The sequence below is a fragment of the Leucopleurus acutus genome (assembly GCF_964270905.1).
Source record: "Leucopleurus acutus genome assembly, chromosome: 6".
NCBI classification, from domain to species: Eukaryota; Metazoa; Chordata; class Mammalia; order Artiodactyla; family Delphinidae; genus Leucopleurus; species Leucopleurus acutus.
In genome coordinates, this window is record NC_139149.1 from 105985826 (window position 1) to 106010523 (window position 24698).

The 24698-nt window shown below is 38.6% G+C and overlaps 1 protein-coding gene across 1 annotated transcript in view; it reads left to right on the forward strand.

The window, feature by feature from the left end:
* Positions 1-24698, forward strand: part of NYAP2 (neuronal tyrosine-phosphorylated phosphoinositide-3-kinase adaptor 2) — a gene marked incomplete at both ends in the record, with an annotated part of 244552 nt that overhangs the window by 79382 nt on the left and 140472 nt on the right. The window contains one exon of the mRNA XM_082841248.1: positions 14162-14463. Within this exon, the coding sequence (XP_082697374.1) occupies positions 14162-14463 (302 nt within the window). The remainder of the gene's footprint in view (positions 1-14161; positions 14464-24698) is intronic.

A 24698-nucleotide genomic window follows, 5' to 3' on the forward strand; every position in this document is an offset into this window, starting at 1 on the left:
TACGAGCAGAGCTAGAAACAGAATCTCCTAACTAGGGTGGAAAAAGCATGTGTTCTGTGTGTGTGTGTGTGTCTGTCTATCTCTGTGAGATCTATACTGTCTCTCTTTCTGTAGATGTAAAGATTATAGATTTTTTCCACTTTACCAGTACTTCCTGGAAAAAAAAATGGCTTGACTGCTTGTTCAATTGTAGATCTTGAGCTCTGTCTTCTTTAGAGGTTGGGAATTTCTGGATGACATAACGTACTTATACTCTATATTTCATTTTACATCTTCACTTCCTTCCAAACCAAACTTCTATTTTTTTTTAATTTTGTCTTCCAGACTTATTTATTAAAGCAAAATTTCTAGACAGTTACAATTCTTTAATTTAATATATACCTAGAAATAATGAGTTAAAATAATTAACTATATATTCATTTTAATTATTGTCTAAATTTACTTTAAATCCCTAAACACTGACATGTTACTTTTTATGTGCAAGGAAGCATACCAAATGCTAAGGGAGATAAAGAAATGTACAAAATTTGATCCCCATCCTCAAAAATTCTAGAATCTCATGTTTGTGTATGATAGCTATAAGGCAGAAAGTGACAAATAATACACAAGAAATTCAAGGTAGAGGAGAGAGAGTATTGATAAAAGGTTCAGGGAGAACGTGGCTTTCAGTTTAGGTTCTGATGAACATGAAATTTATTTTTTTCAAGTGGAGGTATAATTTGAAGAGGAAGAGACCCCAGGGAGCCAGAATTATGTGAGTGGGTGGAAAGGAGGTTGGGTCATACATACAAAGCCTGAATTGCCTTATGGAAAAAGTGGACTCTATTTTGGGTAATCCTGAAAGCTCTAAAGAAGGGAATTGAGGTAATCCTATTTCTTTTTTAGGACTATTTCTTCAGGTTAATGAATAGGGAAATTGAGATAGAGAATCCAACTAGGAATATCACTTAGTAGCCAAGACCTCGTAGATAGTTTGGAAAATAGGAGACAGATGTGAGCTCAAAGGAGACGAGGAAGGATTTGTTGACCAGTGTGTACATAGGAAGAATGTAGATGTCAAATTTCTTGGGGGTTTCTGTTCTCTGTGACTGATAGCATGAGGATGCTATTGAAGACAAAGTTTCAATAGAGGGAAGTGGGAGATGATGCTGAGTTAGTTTTGGAACATATTGACCTTGAGTGTCAGAGGGACATCTGTTCATCTTAATAGCATATTTCAAGTTTTTAGAAAGGGTGAAAGCCTTACGTTTAAGACAGAGATGACACTACAGCGTCTTTATTCCAGTTCTCTGATCTTGCTTGGCAAATTATACCATCTGTCTTCTAGAAGGTAAATGAATAGGTGGCTATGTAGTTGGGAGCTTTACAGATGCAAGGAAAAATCCTTTTTCTGGATATAAAATCATACCAGAAATAACTTTGTGTATACTAGTCCTTTTCTGCCAGTATTTTGGATAATACAGACTCTGAAAAATGGGATGCATATCTTGCTAGTTTTGCACACACAACAATAGCAGAAGCTTTCGAAGGTGATGTCAGTATCTAATGTGGCATCATGGATAATGGTCAGGGCTGGGAAAGTCACTAGGTACCCAACTTCTCAAAAGAGAAAATATATTGAAATGGTACTGAAGAGCATGGCATCTGCTGCTTGAATTGTTTAGTTCTTTCCTGAATTCAGGGCATTGCTTTGTATGTTATCACCACTAGGAACATGGGTTTACTTCCAGCACCCATTTCCAAAGTGCTTTCAGCATATAATTGCTCAAATAATTATCTGTGAGTAAATTAACATTTTACATTATTTAATTAACTGTACATAATTATACCTGAAGAAAAATTTGACTTTCAGTAGTTCAATGGCTATCTCTAAAAAACTTCCTTTGAATCAATGATCTTGGAGTCTTTGCTGATAATTTAGTGGGATTTTTTTTTTTTTGTAGGAATGAAACCAACATTTTTGAGACTTATTGAGCCTCTACTGTGTGCCAGGCTCTTTGCTAGTTGATTTTTTTTTATAGAATATAAACATAGAGTATCTAGATCTAATACAGTTGGGACTGATTAAACAAAATATTTAAAAATTGGAGCAATATTAAAAAAAGAAACACATAAGCACATATAAAGCTCTTTAAAACTGTAAAGTTGTAAATATACACTGTTTACCAAATTTGGCAATAGAGTCTTTTATTTGTGTGTGTTTTCCCTAATTGGATTTCCATATAATCTTTATGCACAAAACATGTCCATTAGTTTTCACTTTTTAATTCGGTTTCAGTTTCCTTAAAGCTGAGCCCAAATTTAAAGACATTTGGAAAAACAAGCAAACAAACAAACATAGTTCAGACTCCTTTTAGATTTAACAGATTTACCGTAATCTCACCACATCCAACCAGACCATATATTTTTTTAGTAAACCTCCTTTTATTGAGTATCTTCCAAACCACTGACATAGTTTTACAACAGAGTTTTCAGAGAAATTCTCACTAATTTTTCAAACTCATGTTTCTTTGATTTATATACTATTTGATAATATAATTACAGCAACAAGTGCAATTGACATGAGCAGTTTTGAGAGCAAACTTAACTATCATCAGCATACAATTCAGTCTTCTGAGCGTAAGTGAGTGAGCCTGCCTATCAACCGTGGGCATTCAGAATGCCATGGCTGTTGATCAAAATGTTTTACAAAGTTAAAGAAGAATTAGATCTAATCCGGGGATTTGTTCAATAAAAATTAGTTTAGAGGTTTCCACTGCGTTATCTCAGGCATCCAGATTGTCTATAAACATACGACAGGTAGCTATTAGAAGGCTCCATTTTGTTTCAACAGTGAAAATAATGATTGGATACTTGAGTCACATAGTGTCCGGGCAGCTTTTCTTTCTAATGATAGTTTGAAAATGCCTAAGTCAAAGAGTTTTTAAAAAGAAAGGCTCTGAAAATATCAAGCAATTTTTCGTGGATCATATCTTTCCCTCCCTTCCATTATCTCTACTTACTTTCCACTTGCTGCAAATAATTCATGGTCTGTCCCTCAAGCAGCTCACAGACCAGAAGAGATCAACTCACAGATGACAACCGTAGAGTGCCATAGAGGAGGTGCTCTGATATGGAGAAGGACAGAGCCCTCTGGCAGCCCTGACAGCCAGAGGCCTGGAGATCAACCTTGAGAAAGCCTGGCTGATAATAGACGCCTTTGTCAAGGAAACCACATCTGAATTAGATCTTTAAACATGATTTAGCCAAAGGAAGAAGCTCAAGCAGCCAGAGCAGCATGACTGCTGGCTGAGGTCACAATTTAACCTGTCTGTGTCCTCAAGACTCATGGCCACCCTTTGCATACAGTCAATCTTGAACTTTATCCCTGAATCAACAATCTGGAACAAAGTTAAAGTGGGAACGTGTTATATTAGGGTAATTTTAAGTTCAAGGAGGGAGAATGTTGCAGATAAGACTTGGTGTAGGATCCAAATCTGAAAAGACCATGAGTGTCACATAAAAGTTTGGATTTTTCATCTGAAGAAATAGAAAAGCTATCAAAGGGTTTTAATTTAGGGAGTGACATGAGCAAATCTGCACTTACAAGGATAAATCTGGCAGCACCGTGGAGAAAGATCCGCTAAGAGGCAATTGCATTAATTTAGTCCTGAAATTATGAGCACCTAAACCCAGGCAGACCGGGGGAGATGGAGAAGAGGGGATTAAGCTGATCCCTGCATTCGGATTACTCTTATAACAAGGACAAGAATTAACAGTGCGCGAGTATTCTCAGATTTTTCCTTTCTCCTTCATCATAAACTAAGAAAATGGCAAGTGAAGGAAAGGAGGAAATTAAATAAAACTATCATCCGTCCTGGTGCTTAAGAAACCTGGGAGTTTATTCTTGAATTATGCCCATATATACAGTTCTCCATTCATTTAGTTAATAAATGTTTACTGGGTACCCTCTTTGAGCCAAGTACAATTCCAGCCACTGGAATTACAAGACAAACAGGTCCAATGAAGTTCTACCCAAATAACTCTAATTTCTCAGTTTCTCTCGATTCCAAATGTCTGCACACACATTCTCTTCTCTCCACTTCTCTCCCTTACCTGATTAAGTCTTACTCATGCTGTGCATGAGATGAAAAGCCACTTCCTCTCCCATGGGACTTCCCAGACCCTCAGCCATGGTTGGGGCCCCAGGACTTGTGCTTCCATTGCACTTGCCTGGTACTTCCTCTGAGAGAACATCTGATCGCATGGCACTTAAATCATGCTGGTTCAATAGCCTGTGATGCCCTGAGGACACAGACCCCTCTGCTTTGGTCACTGCCCAGCAAGAGTAGGCATTCAAATACTTTGTGAATAAATGGTGAGTAAATGAATTAAATGCCTCAACACAGGGAATTGTTTCTTCCTCCATAAAAATGATACTTTTAGAAAGCCAAACTCATCACTATACTTTAAACTGGCATTAAGGTAGCCTTCTACTCAGGAAGTTCAAGGCTGTTATATGTTAACATTCTGTATTTCTAGCTTCTACTTCTAGATTGAGAAATGAGCCACATATGGTTAGCTAAACTCATTTGTGAAAACTTGGCATGTTCTCAAACCATATTCAAAGCTTATGTTAGTTTTGAAGACACAAATAAAAAAATATATTTTCCAGAACCTCCCCTTCTTTGGTTGAATTTTTGGAAAAGATCTCCCACGATGTGAACTTCTGTAAACTATATTCTAAGTTGAATCTGAATATCGTTATAGGATTTGAATTTTCCATATACTGTCTCTTCTTCAAGCCATGACACTTTAAGGAGTAGAGAAGTATTATTTGTATATAGAAATGAGGAATGTTTTAATTTTAGATTCCAAAATACCATAGGTAATAACATATGCTAATCTTAAAAGCACTCGACATGTTTCAAGTAAAAATAAGACTCTTAAAGATGTCCCATAGAATTTGTTCTGGCTTTAATAAACATTAGAGTTCAGTTCCATCTCTCTAGAGACTAAGAAGTGGATAATAGGAACTTTGATAAAGGTTAAAAAAATCTCTCTACTCCCCACTCTAACCTCCTCCCTTTATTTTATGACTAGCATTAAATCAATGGGCTGCAATATCAACTTCAAACTCTTGGCAGTAAGCACTTATGATAAATAATGACATATTTGTTTCAAGCATAACTCTAGCCATGATTACCTTAAGCCCTAACTTTCAAAAAAATCTTGAATTATCATGGAGTTTTGATAGAAAAAAACCATAAAATCCATTCGAAAATTTGCCCAACTCTATATTATACCCACAAATATGACAGAACAGATAAATTATTTATTTTTGTTACTTTTCCTTCATTTTCAAGCAAGATCTTTTTTCTCCCCTAATTTGGATTTGGAAGTGTATTGCCTGACAATTATTGTCAAAGCCCTCTTACAGAAATAAGCAAAATGCCTTTATACTGTTAAAGTAGTTTTTCTTTTATGGTGCATAGGTTGGAAATTTATCATTAAAATGCCCTCCTTATAACTGGATACGGACAGGTAAAAACTGTTACAGAGTTGCCTGGCAAACCAGGAAGTTAGGGAAGGCACCTTAATATTTGTCTAGCCTCAACTTGGATTGGACACCTTCCTAGGTGTCTTTGACATTTTTTAATCTCATTTTAATTTCTTATAACAACTCTGGAAAGTATTTCCCTTATATAAAGATAAAGGTAATGGAAGCTCAGAAAGTATGTACCTCCTGCATAAAATCAGATAGCTACTCAATGGTTGATTACATATTTAATATTCTTTCTGAGACACCAAATTTTGGGCAGAATTGAAGTATCTTAGCAAAGAGAAATAATACAGTGCTTAAGCATATCAATTTTAAATATAACATCTGGAGTTAGAAACTGAATCCCTTCTCTTCGGGACAGGTTTCTTTTTTCCCATTGTTTTGTTTTATTTAGTTCTGTTTTGCTATTATAGTTCACCACAGCAGGTAATAAAAAGATGTGTAAAGATCCCATTTTTAACACTTGACCGTAAGATCCAAGAAGCACCAATAAATAGCCAGACACCGGAAATTGATGTCTGGAGAAACAAGAGGAAGAGTTAAGATATCAGGAGCACAAAAGTAGAAAATAGATATCATGGAGAATATGAAGTGGTGAAAATGAATGTTTGTGCCTAAGGCAAGAAATCCACAGGTTGTGGCTTTGAATAAGCAAGTGGGGCTCAGGGAAGAAATTGAGGGTAATGGTGAGTGAACAATTTGGAAGGAAATATGAACACAGTTTAATGTTACTGGAGCGAAGTTTCCACATCAAAGTGTACTGCATTATTAAAATATATATATGGGGCAAACCTATTCGACACTTAATTATTTCCACTTATACTGTTAAAAAGGAAGGATATTTTCCAGCAATAAATAAGAATGATGCACTCATTTCCTGCCCTGTGTCATTCCTAGTCCTTTCCTGATATCAACTGCATTTTCTGACATGTTAGCCAATAATATTTATTTAGTAATTGCTGCATTGTATTGGCTCATTTAGGACTGTATGCCAATGTAAGTGCCAGAAAACCCAACTAAATCGGGCTTCAACAAAATGGAATTTAGTATTTGACAAAACTGAAGGGCCCTAGGATTTACCTAGCTGCAGGCACATCTAGATCCAGGTCTATGATGCCACAGACCTGGTTCCACTAGTCTCTCTTTGTAGTGGCAAGAGGGCTGAGGCATTTTGAGATGCTCCCCAGTGCCAAGGTTTACTCTGATTCACCAGTTTGCCAGTCCCTACAATAGTCATGGTGGCCAGGGGGATCTAGTGATTGACTGGCTGAGTCTGTGTAACATGTTAAACTGAGAGGAAGAAGACTGATCTCCACGTAGGAATTATCATTGCTAGAATTAGGGAGAATGAATACCTTGGAAGCACAAGTGACAAGTGTCCACAAAATTCTCTAAGCCCTCTGTCATCTATCTATCTATCTATCTATCTATCTATCTATCTATCTATCATCTATGTACCTATGTATGTGTGTATGTATCTATGTACCTATATATATGTGTATGTATGTATCTACCTCTGTATCTGTGTATCTATGTATCTAATCTATCTCCAAAGTGGATTTACTTCCTTTCTTCATTTTTTTCCTTCATAAAACAAGTATGTTTTAGCCTATAATGTGACAGTGTTTATAATAGTGAACGAGAAGACAGGACTCCCGCCTGCATGAGGCTCAAGGTGAGTGGATGTGAAGTGCCACTTGTGCTCATCAAGGCCTAATGGGGCTGGGATGATGAACTGTGTGACAATTGCCATCTGCCAAAACTCACGGAGGATGTAATGAATCACACCTCTCTCTCAACAGTCAGACTATGGGTTGAGGCATATTGCCTGTCAAAATAGGAAGAAGTATAACATACCAGTCTTTTGGCTCTTTCTATGTATAATTTTTCATAAGCACAGATTGTTTTAGCTGGAAATGATACCAAGAATAAGCCAGTGTTGAGGGGGGAAAGGGCAAGTTCTAGAGCGGGGGTCCCTCTGGTGAGTGGGCTGGCAGGACTCACAGGGCAGCATAGGGTCATCAGTGTTAGGTCTTGCGTATTTGCAGAGAAGGCAAGAGGAAGACAGCATCAAATATAAACTTTTTAAGTAGTAATTTTAATGAATAAAATCTCGATATTGATTTCCTTCTGCTCATTCATTGTAAAAATGCCTAACATGAAAATTTTGAATACTTAGCAGATGACAGTGGTAAACTTGCCCACAGGTAAACTTTATTATCTCCTTTAGAGATATAGTCTCCACCTCCCTTTCAGATTTACCCCATTTACTTTATGATTGAATAATCCCTTACCCTAATAAGAGATAAAGACATCTTGAAAAATCAACAGAAATTTTCCAGGGGCTTCAGAACTTTGCAAAGGTAAAAATATACTGGATTATGCATCAGTGTCAGAGATGGATTTTTGAGCTTAGCTTCACAGAACTGTTACCAAAAAAAAAAAAAAAATTCCAAGCAAGAAGCAAACTCCTAGGTAACAACACTGTTTGTATCCCAACTTTCTAGATATCCTTGAAAGAGGGTACACATATGAACCGGGATTCTGGTTTTTCTTTTCCAGTGGTTCCCAGGAATATTCTACTATGAGATATTGGCATATTTGCTTCAAAACGACACAGAGAAGCAGTGCCTCTGTCACTTTTAGAGTTGACATCTCACCTTAGCAGCTCACCCTTCTCAGGGGTTGCGTTTTCATCTCTGAAAGGAAGCATTTCTCAGAAGAAGACATAAAACATTAATGTTGATGGATTTTCAAGAAGACAGCAAGACAAGTAACAATCTCTATTGAATAGCATTGTCGAAGCAGCTCTGAAGTTCTTGTTTTGTACCTTTCTTTGTCAGTCCCGATCAACGGGTACTTTAAAAAAAAATCAAAGCAAGTACTGAAGAAAGTTAAGAACATGGAGACTATGTTTGCCTAGATTATCTTGAGTTAAATGTAAGATTTTGTTTTGACTTTGTGCACAGTTTTTTGAGGTTACATGGTACCATATGCCACTTTTTTTAGAGATATGGCCTTACATTGCACATTATGATCCCATAAACAGAATTCAGGACAGGATTTAAAAGTAGGAATTGTAAAGCTAAAATTATTGACGGCATATGATATGTCAGATTCCATGCTAAATGCTTCATAGCATTTCAGGTAAACTTGATAACAATTCCATGAGGCTAATACTACTATTTATCTCTTAAGGAAATGGTCTTTGGGATCAGCAGCTAAAGTAGAGGTGCTAAATGGTGGAGATGAGGATAGAAACCACAACTCAGTGATTCCAGAGCACAAATGTCCAGGTCTGTTCATAAGCCAATAACTTTTTTGGAGAAGTTTACAAATATTTTATCAATTACTTCTAGGAAAACAACTTACTTTGATTTAAGTAGTACCTTATTTTTTTTTAATTTTATAATAGACAAACAAACCAACAGACAACTACGTCTTGCAACATTACCTTCATTGTGTGAGAAAAAGTGTACTTCTTTAAATTCAGGGTTATGAAACTTATTTTTATTTTTATAACATGAGATGTGTCAGGCTTAATCTATCTTGAGCACTAGAGTCTTACTGCAAAAAGACTCTGCTTTCTTCAGCCCACGTAATTTTCACTTCAAGCCAACTATTCCTATAGTGGAGTTAGTTCCTACTTTCCCAACCAGCATTTAAATACTCAGTCTGAAGCAAGAGACTGTCCTATTTTCACAGGCATTTCTTATTTCTGGGGTCTCACTTTTGTAATTAGACTTTCTCTTTCTTGCTTCTTTGGTTTCTGAATGTCACAGATTGTATGATCGTTCCCAAGAATGTTTGTTCATGACCTCCAGAAAGCAGATACCAAGATAGATGAAATTTAGAGGGAGAGATTTATTGAGCAGAATGCCTGGGATAAGGAGGGAGCAGGAATAGGCAGAAAAAGCCTCAGACCACAACGTAGCATGACACCTGTGGAAGGAGAAGGGGAAGGAAAAATAATTGGATAGGAAGAGCTTCAGACCATGGTGTAGCTATGGGCAAGTCTCAGCCAGCCCAATGGGGAAACTCAGACACAAGCACTCCCACACTGGGCAGAAATAGCCAGGTCCCATACCTCATATGCTCAGCTGTTAGCTAGGAGCTTTCCATGGGCAGAGTGGCCTTGACCTAAATGCTGCATCCGATTTGAAGACTCTATGGCTGGTGGCTGTCAGCTAAGTGCTGTCCTTAGAGAAGTTTCATGGCTGCCGCAATTCACCCCTTACGCTCAGCAGATGCTCTTCTGCAGGTTTGGGGACCAGCTCTTTCATGGATCCCGTTGGATGCTTCATGAGGGAAAACTTACGAGGGGACAGTTGGTGTGAGAAACTGTAGCTCCTCTCACTGCAGTTCATATGGGGGTTGCAATTGATATGCATTACCTCCCTCCTCCCACACTTATTCTAAATTCACCTCACTGTCAACTAACACCTCTGCTGGTCTCAGTGGCTTGCCTGGTGGTGAGACTAATTTAACGAGAGGTTGGAACATCTGGTCAACAAAACCTTCTCGGGCCAGGTTGCTGCAGGTGACCTTTCAAACTCACAGCTGGGCAAGGGAGTAACCAGAGGGGTCCCATACATTTTTCTCTCTGAACCATCTTGTAACAGCAGCTCCGCTTCCTCCTATTGATCAGGGTCCATGATCTCTTCCACAATGGAGACCTGTCTTCTTGTCTGCTGGCCACTATACAAAGGGAGCTCAAATTACTTAGGAGGCAGCTACAGCCTTGTTGTTCAATGGGACCCTTACTGTATCTTCGAGAAAGAGTATGCCTGCTTTGGAGACCAAGACTTCTAACTAGGTAGAGACCAGAATTATGGGGGCAAGAAGCACAAAACCCCTCAATGTGTCACTAGTTGTCAGCTACCTTCATTCCTAATGTCAAGTTCCCTCTTGAAGGGAGATCTCAGAGGCATATGCTACAAGTGCTGTACCTGTATTTGGTCCCCTACCTGGAAGAGGATTATGCATCCCCACATATTGTCACGTAACTTGCAGTGATTTCCTGTTGGAAGAGAATCTGTCCCCACTCCGTTGACATCAAACTTGGCCATAAGACTGGTTTTAGCCAATGGAATGTGAGTTCAACATTACATGCCCCATCTGAGCAGAAGCTTTAAGAGACACTGTGTGGTTCCGTGAGTGCTTTTCTCTCTCTGCCATGAGAACATATCTCAGCAGGGGCTAGATCCGAGAATGAAAAAGGCATGTGGAATACAGCCACAGCTGATGCACAGCTGACCCAAAGAATACAAGCAAGAAGTAAACCTGTGTTGTTAAAAATAACTAAGAATAGGGGATTATTTGTTACTTCAGGGTAACCTAACAAGATCTGACTAATACATTGTACCTTGTCTTACCTGTGATATTTTGCCTGGTCTCTGGTAAGTCTCCTTTGTCCCACTTTCTGATAACTCTGTTTCCCTGGCTGTTTCTAACTAACAGATGTCAGTTCATTAATGTCTCTAACTATTGTTCTTAATGTTTCTGGGGGTTTCTGGATTGACTACATCAAAAACATATGGATAGGGGCTTCCCTGGTGGCGCAGAGGTTGAGAGTCCGCCTGCCGATGAAGGGGACACGGGTTCGTGCCCCGGTCCGGGAAGATCCCACATGCCGCGGAGCGGCTGGGCCCGTGAGCCATGGCCGCTGAGCCTGCGCGTCCGGAGCTTGTGCTCCGCAACGGGACAGGCCACAACAGTGAGAGGCCCGTGTACCGCAAAAAAAAAAAAAACCAAAAAAAAAACCCAAAAAACATCTGGATATAGTTTTTTAAGAAACTCATTAGTTACAGAGCATGGCTAACTGATTCAACAAATATGATTAGGTATTTGTCCTTAGTATGGGTCTAGGAATTTTTAAAATCTCCACATGGTGCTATCCTAAATTCAGGAATTAGTTGTATGCTATGTTTCATAATATTCAATTTCCTTTAGATTAATCATCTTTACTGGTCTCTTGAACCTAGGTGTACCATAGCCTTTATTGCTTACCCTCAGCCTTGGATAACGGCCTTTCTATCCAACTTACCATAGCCCCACATCTTCATCCTGCATTCACAGCCTGGTCAAATTGAATTTGTACCTGAGACCTGCCATTGTTTAAAGCATACACTGAATTTCTCTTTGGAAAAAGTGTTTGTGTGTGGTGTGTGTGTGTGTGTGTGTCTATGTGTGTACACATTACATATATGAACAAAAGGATAAAGAGTTACAGGAAATTGTTTTATGCTGAAAAAATGTAATTTTGAAGCAGCAGAGCTAATTATCTGGGAAAATGTGTAGGCCCTATTTAGGTCAAAAGTAACAGAGAAATTGCTGATACAATTATTCCTCATAACTCTCATAACTGCCTATGTGCATTAATACATGCATAAATCCCCTCACGTGGATATGTTACTGGGAATGACTGTCTAAATAATCCTCAAAGCACCTTTTATTCAGTAATATGGCAGCAGAAATAAGGAAAAGACATGCAAAATGATTGAGGCAAATTTAGATGAGATCAAATATTTCATCTTCTATGAGAAAGATTGTCACAATCATCACAAATCAATGACAAATCTTCCCATTCCATCACACCCTGATCTCACCTCCACCACACCATTCTGCCTTAAATTCTTACTGATTTTTCACAAACCATTCCATCTGAATTTATTCTAGTTTAATTTTTTGTTGATGTTCTTGAAGAAAGCGCAGAACGTGAAATAGGTGAAAACACTACACGGATTTAGGATACTGACTACTACGATGTGAAAACTTCCACTTAGACATTTGCTTGATTTCATTCATGCTTCTAGGTATCCACTGCTCCAGTTAGTGCACTGATATTTCTTCATTTTGCTTTGCAAAGATAGTATATCTAGTACCTGAATATCGACTCATAATGCTCAGAAAAAAAAATGAAATAAATATAAAAAGAAAACATTTGTGGTTGAATAGCAAGTTGTGATCAGAATTAAATACCAGAATCAGAGTCACATATTCTTGTTGAATCCTTTCTGGCTCTATTCACAAGGGTCATATAATTGTCATAACTCCTTCAGCGAAGGGGGAAAAACAAATATTTACCATGATTTTTCCCACTGGAATGTAAAATGTATGACAAACATTAGAGTCATGAAAGATACAATAAAGAGCCAGCTAAAATTAAGATTAAAAAAAGGCCCCAAAAAATTTATATCTGGAAAGGTAGATTCAACAGGCTTCCAAAATTCATATACTCAAAGACACTTTTTTACTTCATACATGTCTAAGAAAATCAACCCAATATTTCTAACAATTCTTTTTGTTTCCTTTACTGGTGAATGAGCAAAAATGGGGAAAACTCTAGAAAAACCTCTCTTAAAAATTCATATTGACATTCATTTCCTTTTTCTTCATAGAGTCACCATTACTTAATAGAATAGAAAGGTGCCCAACAGTCATTTCCTATATGATTAACTGAGCTTCGAGCTGAGAGAGTTTTCTTATATATTTTAAAATTTCTGTTCAAACTTTCCAATGTAAAACTTAAAAACCTTACATTTGGAAACCTTGCATACTCTGAATAGGACTATCCTAGGATCGGATGAGATTTTAACTCTGGATACATCTCTTTATTAGATGCTGCTATTTGATTCTGTGAGACTAATCTATTAGTAGAACTAAGTTACTAGTGTAACCAAAGGATTCTGGAAACCCGAGAGAGATTAACAATTATTCTGTTGATTTAAGCAAGTATTTTCCCCTTCCTTCCTTCCTTCCTTCCTTCCTTCCTTCCTTCCTTCCTTCCTTCCTTCCTTCCTTCCTCCCTTCCTCCCTCCCTCCCTCCCTCCTTCCCTTCCTTCCTTTACCTCCTCTTCACTTCCTATCTCTCTCTCCCCCCTTGTACTGGTAACAGAACCCCTTTTGTTGGTGTTGTTGTTTTGTTTTTCCCTCTATATTAACTAGGTAAAAGTAAAAAAAAAAAGATCTTGATGAAGTGGAGAAGAGTTTCAAATGCTGCCCCCTTGACCTCAGTCATGTGTCAAAAGTCTATGACATATATACACTACTATATATAAAATAGATAACTAATAAGAACCTACTGTATAGCACAGGGAACTCTACTTAATACTCTGTAATAGCTTATATGGGAAATGAATCTAAAAAAGCATGGATATATGTATATGGATAACTGATTCACTTTGCTGTACACCTGAAATTAACACAACATTGTAGATCAACTATACTCCAATAAAAATTAAAAAAATAAAGGCAGTCTACAAGTCATTGTCACAAGGAATTCTTTTTTCCTTTTTAAGCCACAGACAAGATTTACCTGAAAGTAGAGAAAAGCAATTGAAGATGAAATGTGCTACGTGGTAGCTTTTTTTTTTTTCTTTAGAATACTATTTTGAGAGTATGTGGATACTAGGATAGCAGAATTTCTGATTATGATTAAATTGTATTTGCTTTACTGTCATATTGAATGCAAAAGCATAGAATATTTTCATGTTATTGGAAACGTTTCTTCACCAGTGTCAAGTTAAAATGTGAACTATCAACAGTTATAGATATGCTTGTGCCCATGATCTTGCACGTCCTGGCTCACTTGGCGCGGGTTTCGTCTTTCTTTTACAGCATAGGTGGAGAAGTAGGGCGAGGCCACGAAGGAACTTACGTGGGCAAACACTTCCGCATGGGATTCATGACGATGCCCGCTCCTCAGGACAGGCTGCCCCATCCTTGCTCCAGTGGCTTCTCTGTGAGGTCGCAGTCGCTGCACTCGGTCGGGGGCACAGAGGATGACAGCAGCTGTAGCTCCCGGAGACAACCACCCCCCAAGCCCAAGAGGGACCCCAGCACCAAGCTGAGCACGTCGTCCGAGACGGTCAACAGCACGGCGGCCAGTAAGAGCGGGAAAGGCCCCGAGCGGAACGAAGGTAAAACCCGCCAGGCCCACTTCACTTAGAAAGAAACGTCAGGCCACGTGTCTGGGTCCGCATACTAACCAGCATCTGCCTTCCTCCCTGGGTCGCATAGTCCTGTCTCCCTCCCCCTGAGTCTTAGAAAAGAGGAATCCAGGGGGCATGGCTATTTATCTGGGTGTTGTCAAATGACACCCAGAAAAATGTATTTAATTTATAGCATCGGAAAAGGAAAGCAATATATGAGTTTTCCAGCTCCCTTTAAGCTTTGAATCATTAGAAAATTATCTTGCCTAGCAATATGTCTAAAATTTATATTTTCTTCCTTTTATTAGTATTATCTGTATGATTATAGAAGTATCGTGATCATTAGGGAGCTTTGTAATGCAGGAAAATATAAAGAAGAAAAATTGTAATCATCTTTAGAAATGATCATTTTTTTAACATTTTGCTGTACTTCCTTCCAGTGAATATGAATTTATGCATGTTTGTGTGTACGTTTGTAGTATACACACACGTGTGCACGTACACATATTAAAGTCTCTACTTCAATCTCTATTCTATTTCTACCTATATTTATATTTTTCCTCAGCCATGAAATACATAAATCAAATATATCTTAGTCTCCTTGCTGGTCTATGATTATAAATTAGGTCAGGTTAACACTATATCTCACCAGCTCTTTAGCCTTGCTTGAATAAATAAGTTTCAGCTTTCCTGAGTTTTTCCTGAGAGTCCCTTGGTGGGAGAGTAGTTGCAAGTGTGTTTTGATACAGGCGCATGCAGATTTTTGTGTGTCAGTTGTGGAAAATGCTTCAGGGTGTCCAGTGCTGCCAGTGGCCAACTTGAGCGCATGGCTCTATGAGGTCCCAAGGTCTTTCTCTTACCCTGTCTGTCCCTGACATTCTCCCCAGTTGGCTTCCCTGAGCGCCCAGTGTTCCAAGTTTCCCAGTAGCTTGCAGCAGAGAGCCGAAGCCAGGTGGTCCTTTCCTCAACTGGGTAGGTTTCTTTGTCACCTGGGCTCGCCAGTCCCTCACAAAAGCTCCCTCATCTTCTGGTCTAATCCTTCTACCGAAGCTCAAACCTAGTCCATGAGACGAGTGCCCAGGAAGCATGTACCATCTTTTCTAATAGCCTCATCTCTCCTTTCTTCCATATTGGTGTCCAAGTGCCTATTTAGCCAAAAAAAAAAAAAAGCCTCAGAGTATATTGAAGAATACAAATAAGTGCCTGGAGATGGAGCGAATCCATGCATTCTATAGGGAAAACCTCCACTTATGCTCAGTTTTTTCCTACTTCACATATATGTGAAAATACATCATGAGTGTGTGTTTGTGAGATTATATGTGTATATGTATATTTACAAAATCGAAATCCTAGTGTATAGAGTTCTGTGCTTTATATTTTCAGTTATTTTCTTGTGACTATTTTCCATGGCATTCAGTTTGTTGGGAAACACCATTTTTAGGAGGGGCATATACATCATGATACTTTATTTAATCATTATCTCTTTGATGAAGTCTTAGGTTGGTTCCAGTTTGTTTTGCTATAATGAATATCACTGCAGTGAAGATGGGTGTGTGTCTGTGTGTCTGTTTGTTTGTGTAACTCTATTGTTCCTCTGATGTCTTAGAACAGATTAGAATTCTGAGCCTTTTTACTCATGAGTCAAGGTCATCAGTATGTCCTTCAACTTGTAACACATTGATGTTTTAGAGACAATTTAGGTGTTTCATTTACTTGTTAATAAACTAAAAGGCTCTAGAGATCTGCCTTCTGTAAATTTTAAATATTGTTCCTAAGTTTCCTCTGCTATTGATATATGGTGCCTTTCATTTCTCTTTATATCCTGTGATCTTGTTTCCAAAAATCACCCCTTTCCTACTTTTACTGCCAGAAAACTGCTAATTATTTACATTAGATTGTTTTCAAAAGCAGGTTACTGGTTTGGAACAGTGGTCTCTGAATGATGAGGGCCTAGAATGATTCAAGAATAAAGAGGAATGAAAGACCCATCGGAAGGGGAGGGGAAAATGAAACACACAAGGCAAGCAGACAGTAAGGAGTGTGTTATCAGGAGCGTAATGATTCTGGAAACATTCCTGGAAGCAGTGTAACGTATACACTTCCGAATAGCACCCCCCAGGAAGGGGACCTGGGGCATTCAAAGTAGACACATGTGGAAAATCATGATTGTCCCACAGAAGAAACATTTGAGTGGTGATTCAATTGTCTTAAGAATAGAACTTATTACCATTCATCTGAGATGCTGTAGGTAGCTAATTCCTGAAGTAGAGAAGCTCATAATTCTTTCAGATCCCTTCACCATCTAAAGATCTAAGCCTCTAAATAGCTAGTTATCAAACAGAAGACAGCAGCTCTGTTATCTTTATTCCTTCTGAGGACAGAAGGGGAGACAGTGAGTAAATTACAGCAGCAGCAAAGACTTATCTCAGACTTGGAAAACTACTTTATGGTCAGTGAGGCTTATTAAACATTAGGTTCAAGTTCAACATCTTTCCTCAGAAGGACCTCTAAGGATGGGTTGAGAAGCCTTCAGCTGTAGTGCTTCTTTGAGGGTGGCCAGTGGACCAGATGGACTATTAAGATTCAGTGCAGAAATGGTCAACTTCTGTGGAAGAGTGATTCTCAAGGCAAATTTCATCTTCTCTTCAGAACACTTAATCAAAAGACAATTGCAAAACTGGATATATTCAGATCTCTTCTACCAACTTATGACTTCAGTAACAGGAGAGAATCAGGGCTCAGTTGAGACATGGGAAAAAATTCTTGAGTCCAAATGCATGCATGCATATGTGTGTACTTAAAGCCAAAATTATATAAATATGTAGATTGCTCTTTTATGAATCCTCAATTCTTTATAATTGTGAGTTAACTGGAGTTCATTACGGAACATATGTTTCCTTTACAATTTTTCTAGCTATCAAAATTATAACAAAGATGAAAAGTGACTTTTATAAATCTTGGTCTGTCTTTTCTTTTTACATTAAATGTCAGCAAAATCAAAATATTGATTCAGTGGCATTAGAATGATTTCCATGGTAACCAGCTTCTATTTAAGTAGGGGCTTATGACTTCCTTGTGGCTAAAAGTAAAAAAGAACTGGACCTGTAGCAAAACAGCTTTTCAGAGTAGGAAAAAAATAGTTTAGTTATGAATACAACCAAAACTCACATGCCAAGAAAATTATAATTGAGCTTTTAAAAATTGTAATTCTGTCATATTGAAAATATATATTTACTATTCTATTTTAGGACCTTTTATAATAACACCTTTAAAAACATGTACAGTAGAGAAGATAAATTGATCATAAATATGTGATAAATATTTTAATTGCCCTTTGTATTGCTTCAGTGTGATGCCTGCTTAGTTTGAGGAAAGATCAGATGAAATAATGGGAGTTAACTAGAAAGGAGGAGAGGCCTGAGAAGCTGTGTCTTGTGTAGGATACAGAAAAAGCATGAACCGTGCAAATTCTCATTCTGCGTTCCCATTGCTCAGGTCAACACGTATCCCATTTATCAGAAGCATCATCCCTAGAGATGCTCTGTGGTGCAGGCAAAAGAGGCTGTACTTAGAATCTACAGACCAACATTGACTTTGGGCCAGTGACCTAATGAGACTCTTTCTTTACCTTTAAAATGATTATAAAGCACTGAAAACTGATCATACTGCCTCCCCCACAGGCTTATGACAAGCCAGTGAGCTAATGGCCACAATGGGGCATGATAAAAAGAAATTGCTATACAAATGTAAGTTCATGCAATTTTAAATGTGTACTTACTACCTATTAATAGGCTTGAATAACATGAAATTTTAGTTTAGTGTAGCATATATATTAAAAATAAATAGGAGATATAAGGCCTTTATTGTGTTGAGGTTGGTTCCCTCTATGCCCACTTTCTGGAGAGTTTTTATCATAAATGGGTGTTGAATATTATCAAAAGCTTTTTCTGCATCTATTGAGATGATCATATGGTTTTTCTTCTTCAATATGTTAATATGGTGTATCACGTTGATTGATTCACGTATATTGAAGAATCTTCGCATCCCTGGGATAAATCCCACTTGATCATGGTGTATGATCCACTTAGTGTGTTGTTGGATTCGGTTTGATAGTATTTTGCTGAAGATTTTTGCGTCTATGTTCATCAGTGATATTGGCCTTTAATTTTCTTTTTTTGTGATATTTTTGTCTGGTTTTGGTATCAGGGTGATAGTGCCCTCATAGAATGAGCTTGGGAGTGTTCCTTCCTCTGCAATTTTTTGGAAGAGTTTCAGAAGGATAGGTGTTAACTCTTCTCTAAATGTTTGATAGAATTTGCCTGTGAAGCCATCTGGTTCTGGACTTCTGTTAGTTGGAAATTTTTAAATCACTGTTTCAATTTCAGTATTTGTGACTAATCTGTTCACATTTTCTATTTCTTCCTGATTCAGTCTTGAAAGGTTATACCCTTCTAAGAATTTGTCCATTTCTTCTAGGTTGTCCATTTTTTGGACATATAGTTTACAAAACAGAAACAGACTTACAGATATCAAAAACAAATGTATGGTTACCAAAGGGGCAACGAGGATAAATCAGGAGTTTGGAATTAACATACACACATTACTATATATAAGATAAATAACCAACAAGAACCTACTGTATAGGAGGGGAACTCTCCTCAATATTCTGTGATAGCCTATAAGAGAAAAGAATCTGAACAAGAATGAATATATGTATATGTATAACTGGATCACTTTACTGTACACCTGAAACTAACACAACATTGTGAATCAACTAGACTCCAATTAAAATAAATAGGACAGGAAAAGAAATACATTTAGTATAATGAGGAAAACATTTTTATTAAACTTCAAGTACTTCTAACACTTTAGACTCCTTAAAAAAATTTAAGTATTCTTTTTTTTAACTTTTTTAATATATTGGAGTATAGTTGATTAAGGGTATTCTTTTATTGAAGTATAATTAAGGTATAACACTATGTTAGTTTCAGCTGTATAACACGATTCAATATTTGTATATGTTGCATAATGATCACCACAATAAGTCTAGATAACATCCATCACCATACACATCACCTATTTTTTGTGATGAGGACTTTTAAGATCTATTCTCTTAGCTACTTTCAAATATGCAATACAGTATTATTAACTGTATTCACCATGCTGTACATTAAACCCATAGAACTTATTTATTTTATACATGGAAGTTTGTTGCATTTCACCCACGCCTCCCAAACTAAGTATTCTTAACTTTCATTTGTTTTAAGCCATTCTCAACTCTTAATTTATGATAACGCTTCATGACTGTCTTTACAAAACAATGAACTGGGATAGTTCTCCTGGTTTCGGAGCACAGGCTCCGGACGCGCAGGCTCAGCGGCCATGGCTCACGGGCCCAGCCGCTCCGCGGCATGTGGGATCCTCCCGGACCGGGGCACGAACCCGTGTCCCCTGCATCGGCAGGTGGACTCTCAACCACTGCGCCACCAGGGAAGCCCCTATCTCCTGGTTTCTGATTTCACCTTCTAGAGATGTTTGGTAGAGTCGTTATCTATGAATTAAAAATTGGAATACCTGCAGGAACATTTGGAATCTGACTGTCCTCAAAAACTTGAACTGTGTGGTTGAGCCAGAACCAAAGGAAGGCTAAGTTCATTATAGAATCACTGCCTTAAAAACAAAACCAAACACAAATCCCTCTCTCAAGGTTACCAAACAAAGTAGATTACAGCCTTCAGCAATGTTACTTTTCATGCCGCCATTTATTCTGACAATGCTTTGAGTGCCTACCTGGTCGTACTGGAGATCCGGTGGTGAACAGAAGTGGTCCTTTCTTTCATGTTACTTACAACCAATTTTGTTTCCAACTCTCCTGCTCGGCCTGTTTCCCTCTATCCATATCACAAAGCAAGCACTGATGTACAAGAATCTTTTCTAGAAACCAGAAAGTCTGGCATGATAACTACGTAAGCATCCTCCATGTTATTAGTTGTTTAGCTCTGGAAGAAACAGCTTAACACATTTTAATAATGTGGGTTTTTTTTTTTTCCTACAAAGAATATTTGTTGCTCTTACACTGTTCAGTGCTAACAGTTTAAAGGTGCCTGAATCTGATTCTGTACCAATGTACAGCTTCGTAAGCAACCTGTGAGCATTTGAGGAGAGAGGAGGAGAAACAAGTTGATGATGCTTTTTACTGTGGGGAATTTACAGGTTTACCAGGTCAGAATTCCAGTTTGGGAACCTGAATCAGCCCTAGTCAGGGCCAGCCATAAACTTGATTTTGCTTTCTCGATGACTAGCCCAGATTTCTGACACTTCCAAGTACTCATATAAAAATTTAACACTTCCCTTTATGACTCAGCATGACATATTAGCAAAACATGGGCTTCAGAGGCAAACAGACCTATCAGTGCTGCCAACATTTAATACAGTGTCTCTCACAGCCTCATTTTCCTCATATGTACAATGAGAATAGCAATCCTGGTCTTAGGTGGTAGGTGGAATCTTGTCCAAGATATTTATTCAAAATTCCCCATTCCTTGGTATAATTCACCCTGGATATTCCCTGGAACTGACAAACCATCAGTGGCCTGAAGATGGAAGGGGCCATGTGGCATGGAACATGGGCACTCTCTAACAGCCGAGAGTAGTCTCTGGCTAAAAGCCAGCAAGGAAACAGGGACTTCAGTTCTATAACTACAAGGATCTGAATTCTGCCAACAAGAATGGGCTTAGAAGTGAATTTTCTTCCAGAACCTCCAGACGAGGACCTAGACTGGCTGCCACCTTGACTTCAGCCTGAGCAGAGAACCCAGCCTTCTGGGTTCTGGCCATGCCAAGACTTCTGATCTATAGAACTGTGAGCTAATAGAGTGGTATTGATTTTTAAGCTGCTCCATTTATGATAACTTGTTACACAGCAATGGAAAAGTAATCCATTTTACCAATCTGGAGGCAAAAAAAGTGGGCAAAATCCATTAGCAAAGCACATAGCTGAGAGCCTGAAGAATAGCAGATTCTCAGCACCCTTGCTGCCCTTCCTCTCAGCACTGGGCTGTATTTTCGGGTAGCAGAGGGTAGTTAAGACAGTGCTGGTAGCGTTCCAGATTTCCCGGACCAGACCTTGAAAGTAAATGAGATGATAGAAGCTCAGAAAATGCTGACATATTCGGCCTCTCGAGTATCTGCTTAGCTCTTTCTGAATTTGTTTGGTTCTTGTCTTGAGAGGTATGTCCTTTCTCGCCAACAGTGTTTGTTGTTTCAAAGGGCTCAGCGATGGCTTTTCAGTGGTGTTTTCAATGACCCATTTAAATGACTGCAACTTGCAGGCTTAGTGCCTTTTTTCAAATAACAAGTGGCACTTGTACGTCACAGTGTGCTTTCAGAAGTGTTCAAAGCCCCATTTAGCACCACACTAATAAAACACAAGGGAAGTGGGAACAAGCTCTCAAAATTTCCATCGTTTTGGCATTGGGTAGAGTTCTAGTGTTTTGTTTTATGGGATGAGACATGGGGAATTGTCATCGAAGGCCCACATTCCTGGGTTTCACTTTCCAGGTTGACAGAATCAGAAGCTGCTAGGCTTCCTGGTGTAAAAGCCATCTGTCATACCAGGCTGCTCAGACGGAGACAGAGCTGTACATCTAGTGTGTGATCTTTTCCTAATGTACGCTGGGACCTATGAATAAAACCATTTGTAAGTCAAATCATCTTTCTCTTGGTCCTGGCCATGGCTATTGATTCTAGTGCAAAGAACTCCCCTACCTCTATATGGTCTCACTCAACACCCTTTTAGTAGCAATCTGCATTTGGCCTCATTTGTCTCAGTGTCTTAGATTCATAAGAGAATTTTTATCCATGTTGTTTGGCACAGATGGATTCTTCCATGAGAAACCAATAAGCTCAAACTTCCCAGTGTCTGTTGTGATCAGGGCATTAACTGTGAAGGTATTCTGTGGCTGTACAAGTTGACACAAATTTTGTGGCTTAAAATAATACATCTTGATTATTTCACAGTCTCTGAGAGTCAGGAATCTTCTCAAGGTCTCCCAGGGCTTCAATCCAGGTGCCAGCTGGGGTTGGAATCTTGTCTGAGGCTCAGGGTCCTTTCTTGGTCATGTGGGTATTGGCAGAATTTATTTCCGTGTGGTTGTAGAACACATGACATCTTACTACTTCAAGGACAGAAGGAGAAAGTGTCTCTCTCCCTTTGATTCTCTCCCTTCAGGGAAGGCCTACATGTTCTCTTAAAGATCTAACCCAGGATAACCTCCCTTCTGATAAAAGCAGAGTCAACTGATTAGGAACCTTAATTACAGTAGGAAAATCCTTTCACCTTTTTCCATATACTGTTACTCAGTCATGGGAATAAGATACCATCATATTCACAGTGCTGCGTGCACTCAAGGAGAGGGAATCATACAGGGTATAGGAGTCTTGTGGACCAGCCTAGAATTCTGCCCACTTGGGGTGATATAAAGGAAAATATGCATATATCGCTTTCCCAGGAACTATCGAACTGTCTAGTTAGATACTTAAGAAGTCAACTAGTGGAAAGTTAATTAGCAATGTGAAAAGCAAACTATAATTCAATGGAATAATGTAAATACCACAAGACATCTAAATAATTGGTAAATAAAAAGGGCAAAATATAACTCCCTTCCCCATTTCTCTCTTTGTCTTTCCTTTTATCAAATAAAAGAAATCATCCCTGCTGCAAAATGCCTGAATTATTATTTTTGAGTTGAAAGTGAGAAAATCTCATTTCTCTTGGCCTCAGCCTTACCAAAGGCTCTTGGAAGTCTTTCTCATGGAAGACATGAGAAAATATACTCCTCAGTCTGGCAGCTCCCAGGCCAAAGGAATTCTGGAACATAAAGATCTAAGTAAATTATTGACACCAAAATGGTGCAAATATGAAAAATTGTCGTGTGTATAAGTGTCAGTCTACTTGATCCTCACTGCCGATTTTCCCAGCTGGTGAGCTCTTTTGTTGACCCAATGGTCTAGCTTGACCCAGCACAGTTACTGTCCCCTAAAACCCCTGATGGATGTGGGCTAGATAATGCACAGCATGTTTGATGTGGTGAGGATGCTCCCCAGGGCTTTGGCCTGTTGATTCCTCCAGAACCCCAGTATTGTAGGGATTAGTGGCGGTAATTCATACTAAGTACCTTCCTGTCCTCTGTCTACCTGTTGAGTAGCATTTTGACGACAACATGAGACTATGTGTTCCTAAATTATGCAGCTTCTGAATTGCAACAATCTCATCAATTTCCAGTTATGGGTAGATAGACATCAGAAAGCATATGTCCTCAAATGGAGAAGAAAGTACTAAATGTAATCCTCATTGCAGCTTTCCTCATGGTCCCTGTTTTTGTTGGGCCTCAAACTTGGATAGAGATTTATCTCTTCTATGCATTTATACTGAAGCATTAGGAAGTAATATAGTAAATTCTTAAATTACTAATTACTAATATTTTGTAAGGAAAATGAAGGAAAGGAGTTGATAGCGCTTGCCTTTCTTAAATGGTCTCTACCTCCTTTAGCTCTCTTATCTACAAAACTGTCACCTCTCCTCTGTTTCTCTAGACTTCAGTCTGGCCACTGAATCCTGAAGCTGAGAACGTCATCCTTAGAAGGCAATTCAGAGCCTCCTTGCACTTAAATAAGCATGTTCCCTGGGAGTTAAGCCAGCCCTTTCCCTATCTTTCCAACCTCAGTCAGTATCCTTCTGAGGGTATTCCTGATAAAAACATCTTCTCCCATTTGGTTACATAAAGCATTTGATATTTTACCAAACAAGTTAAAATGTAATTTTTGTTTTTAAAATTGGCATAATCTCCTTTATATCTATACTGTCCACTTCATAGATTTAACAGTAATGGGAGGGAGTCTTTCCAGTGGGTGAACTTTCCTCAGGGCATGCTGGAAATTGGATTAGCTCATTTCAGAGGAATCCAGCCTTGACTACTAATCTTACCTACTTCTAACATTGACCCAGTGGCCTCTTCAGCCACTGTCCTGCATGTCTCCATCCTTGTTCATCCAGGTTCTAAAAGGCCTTGTGCATGTCCTTGCTCCATGTCCGCAATGCTCATTTGCACCAGATCCTCACTTTATTACCGACTCCATCTTCACTGTGCCACTGAATCCAGTCTTGGTTCCCATCTCAGTGGCTTCTTGCTATGCCCATCCTTTGCTGTTTCTCTTCAGCATTT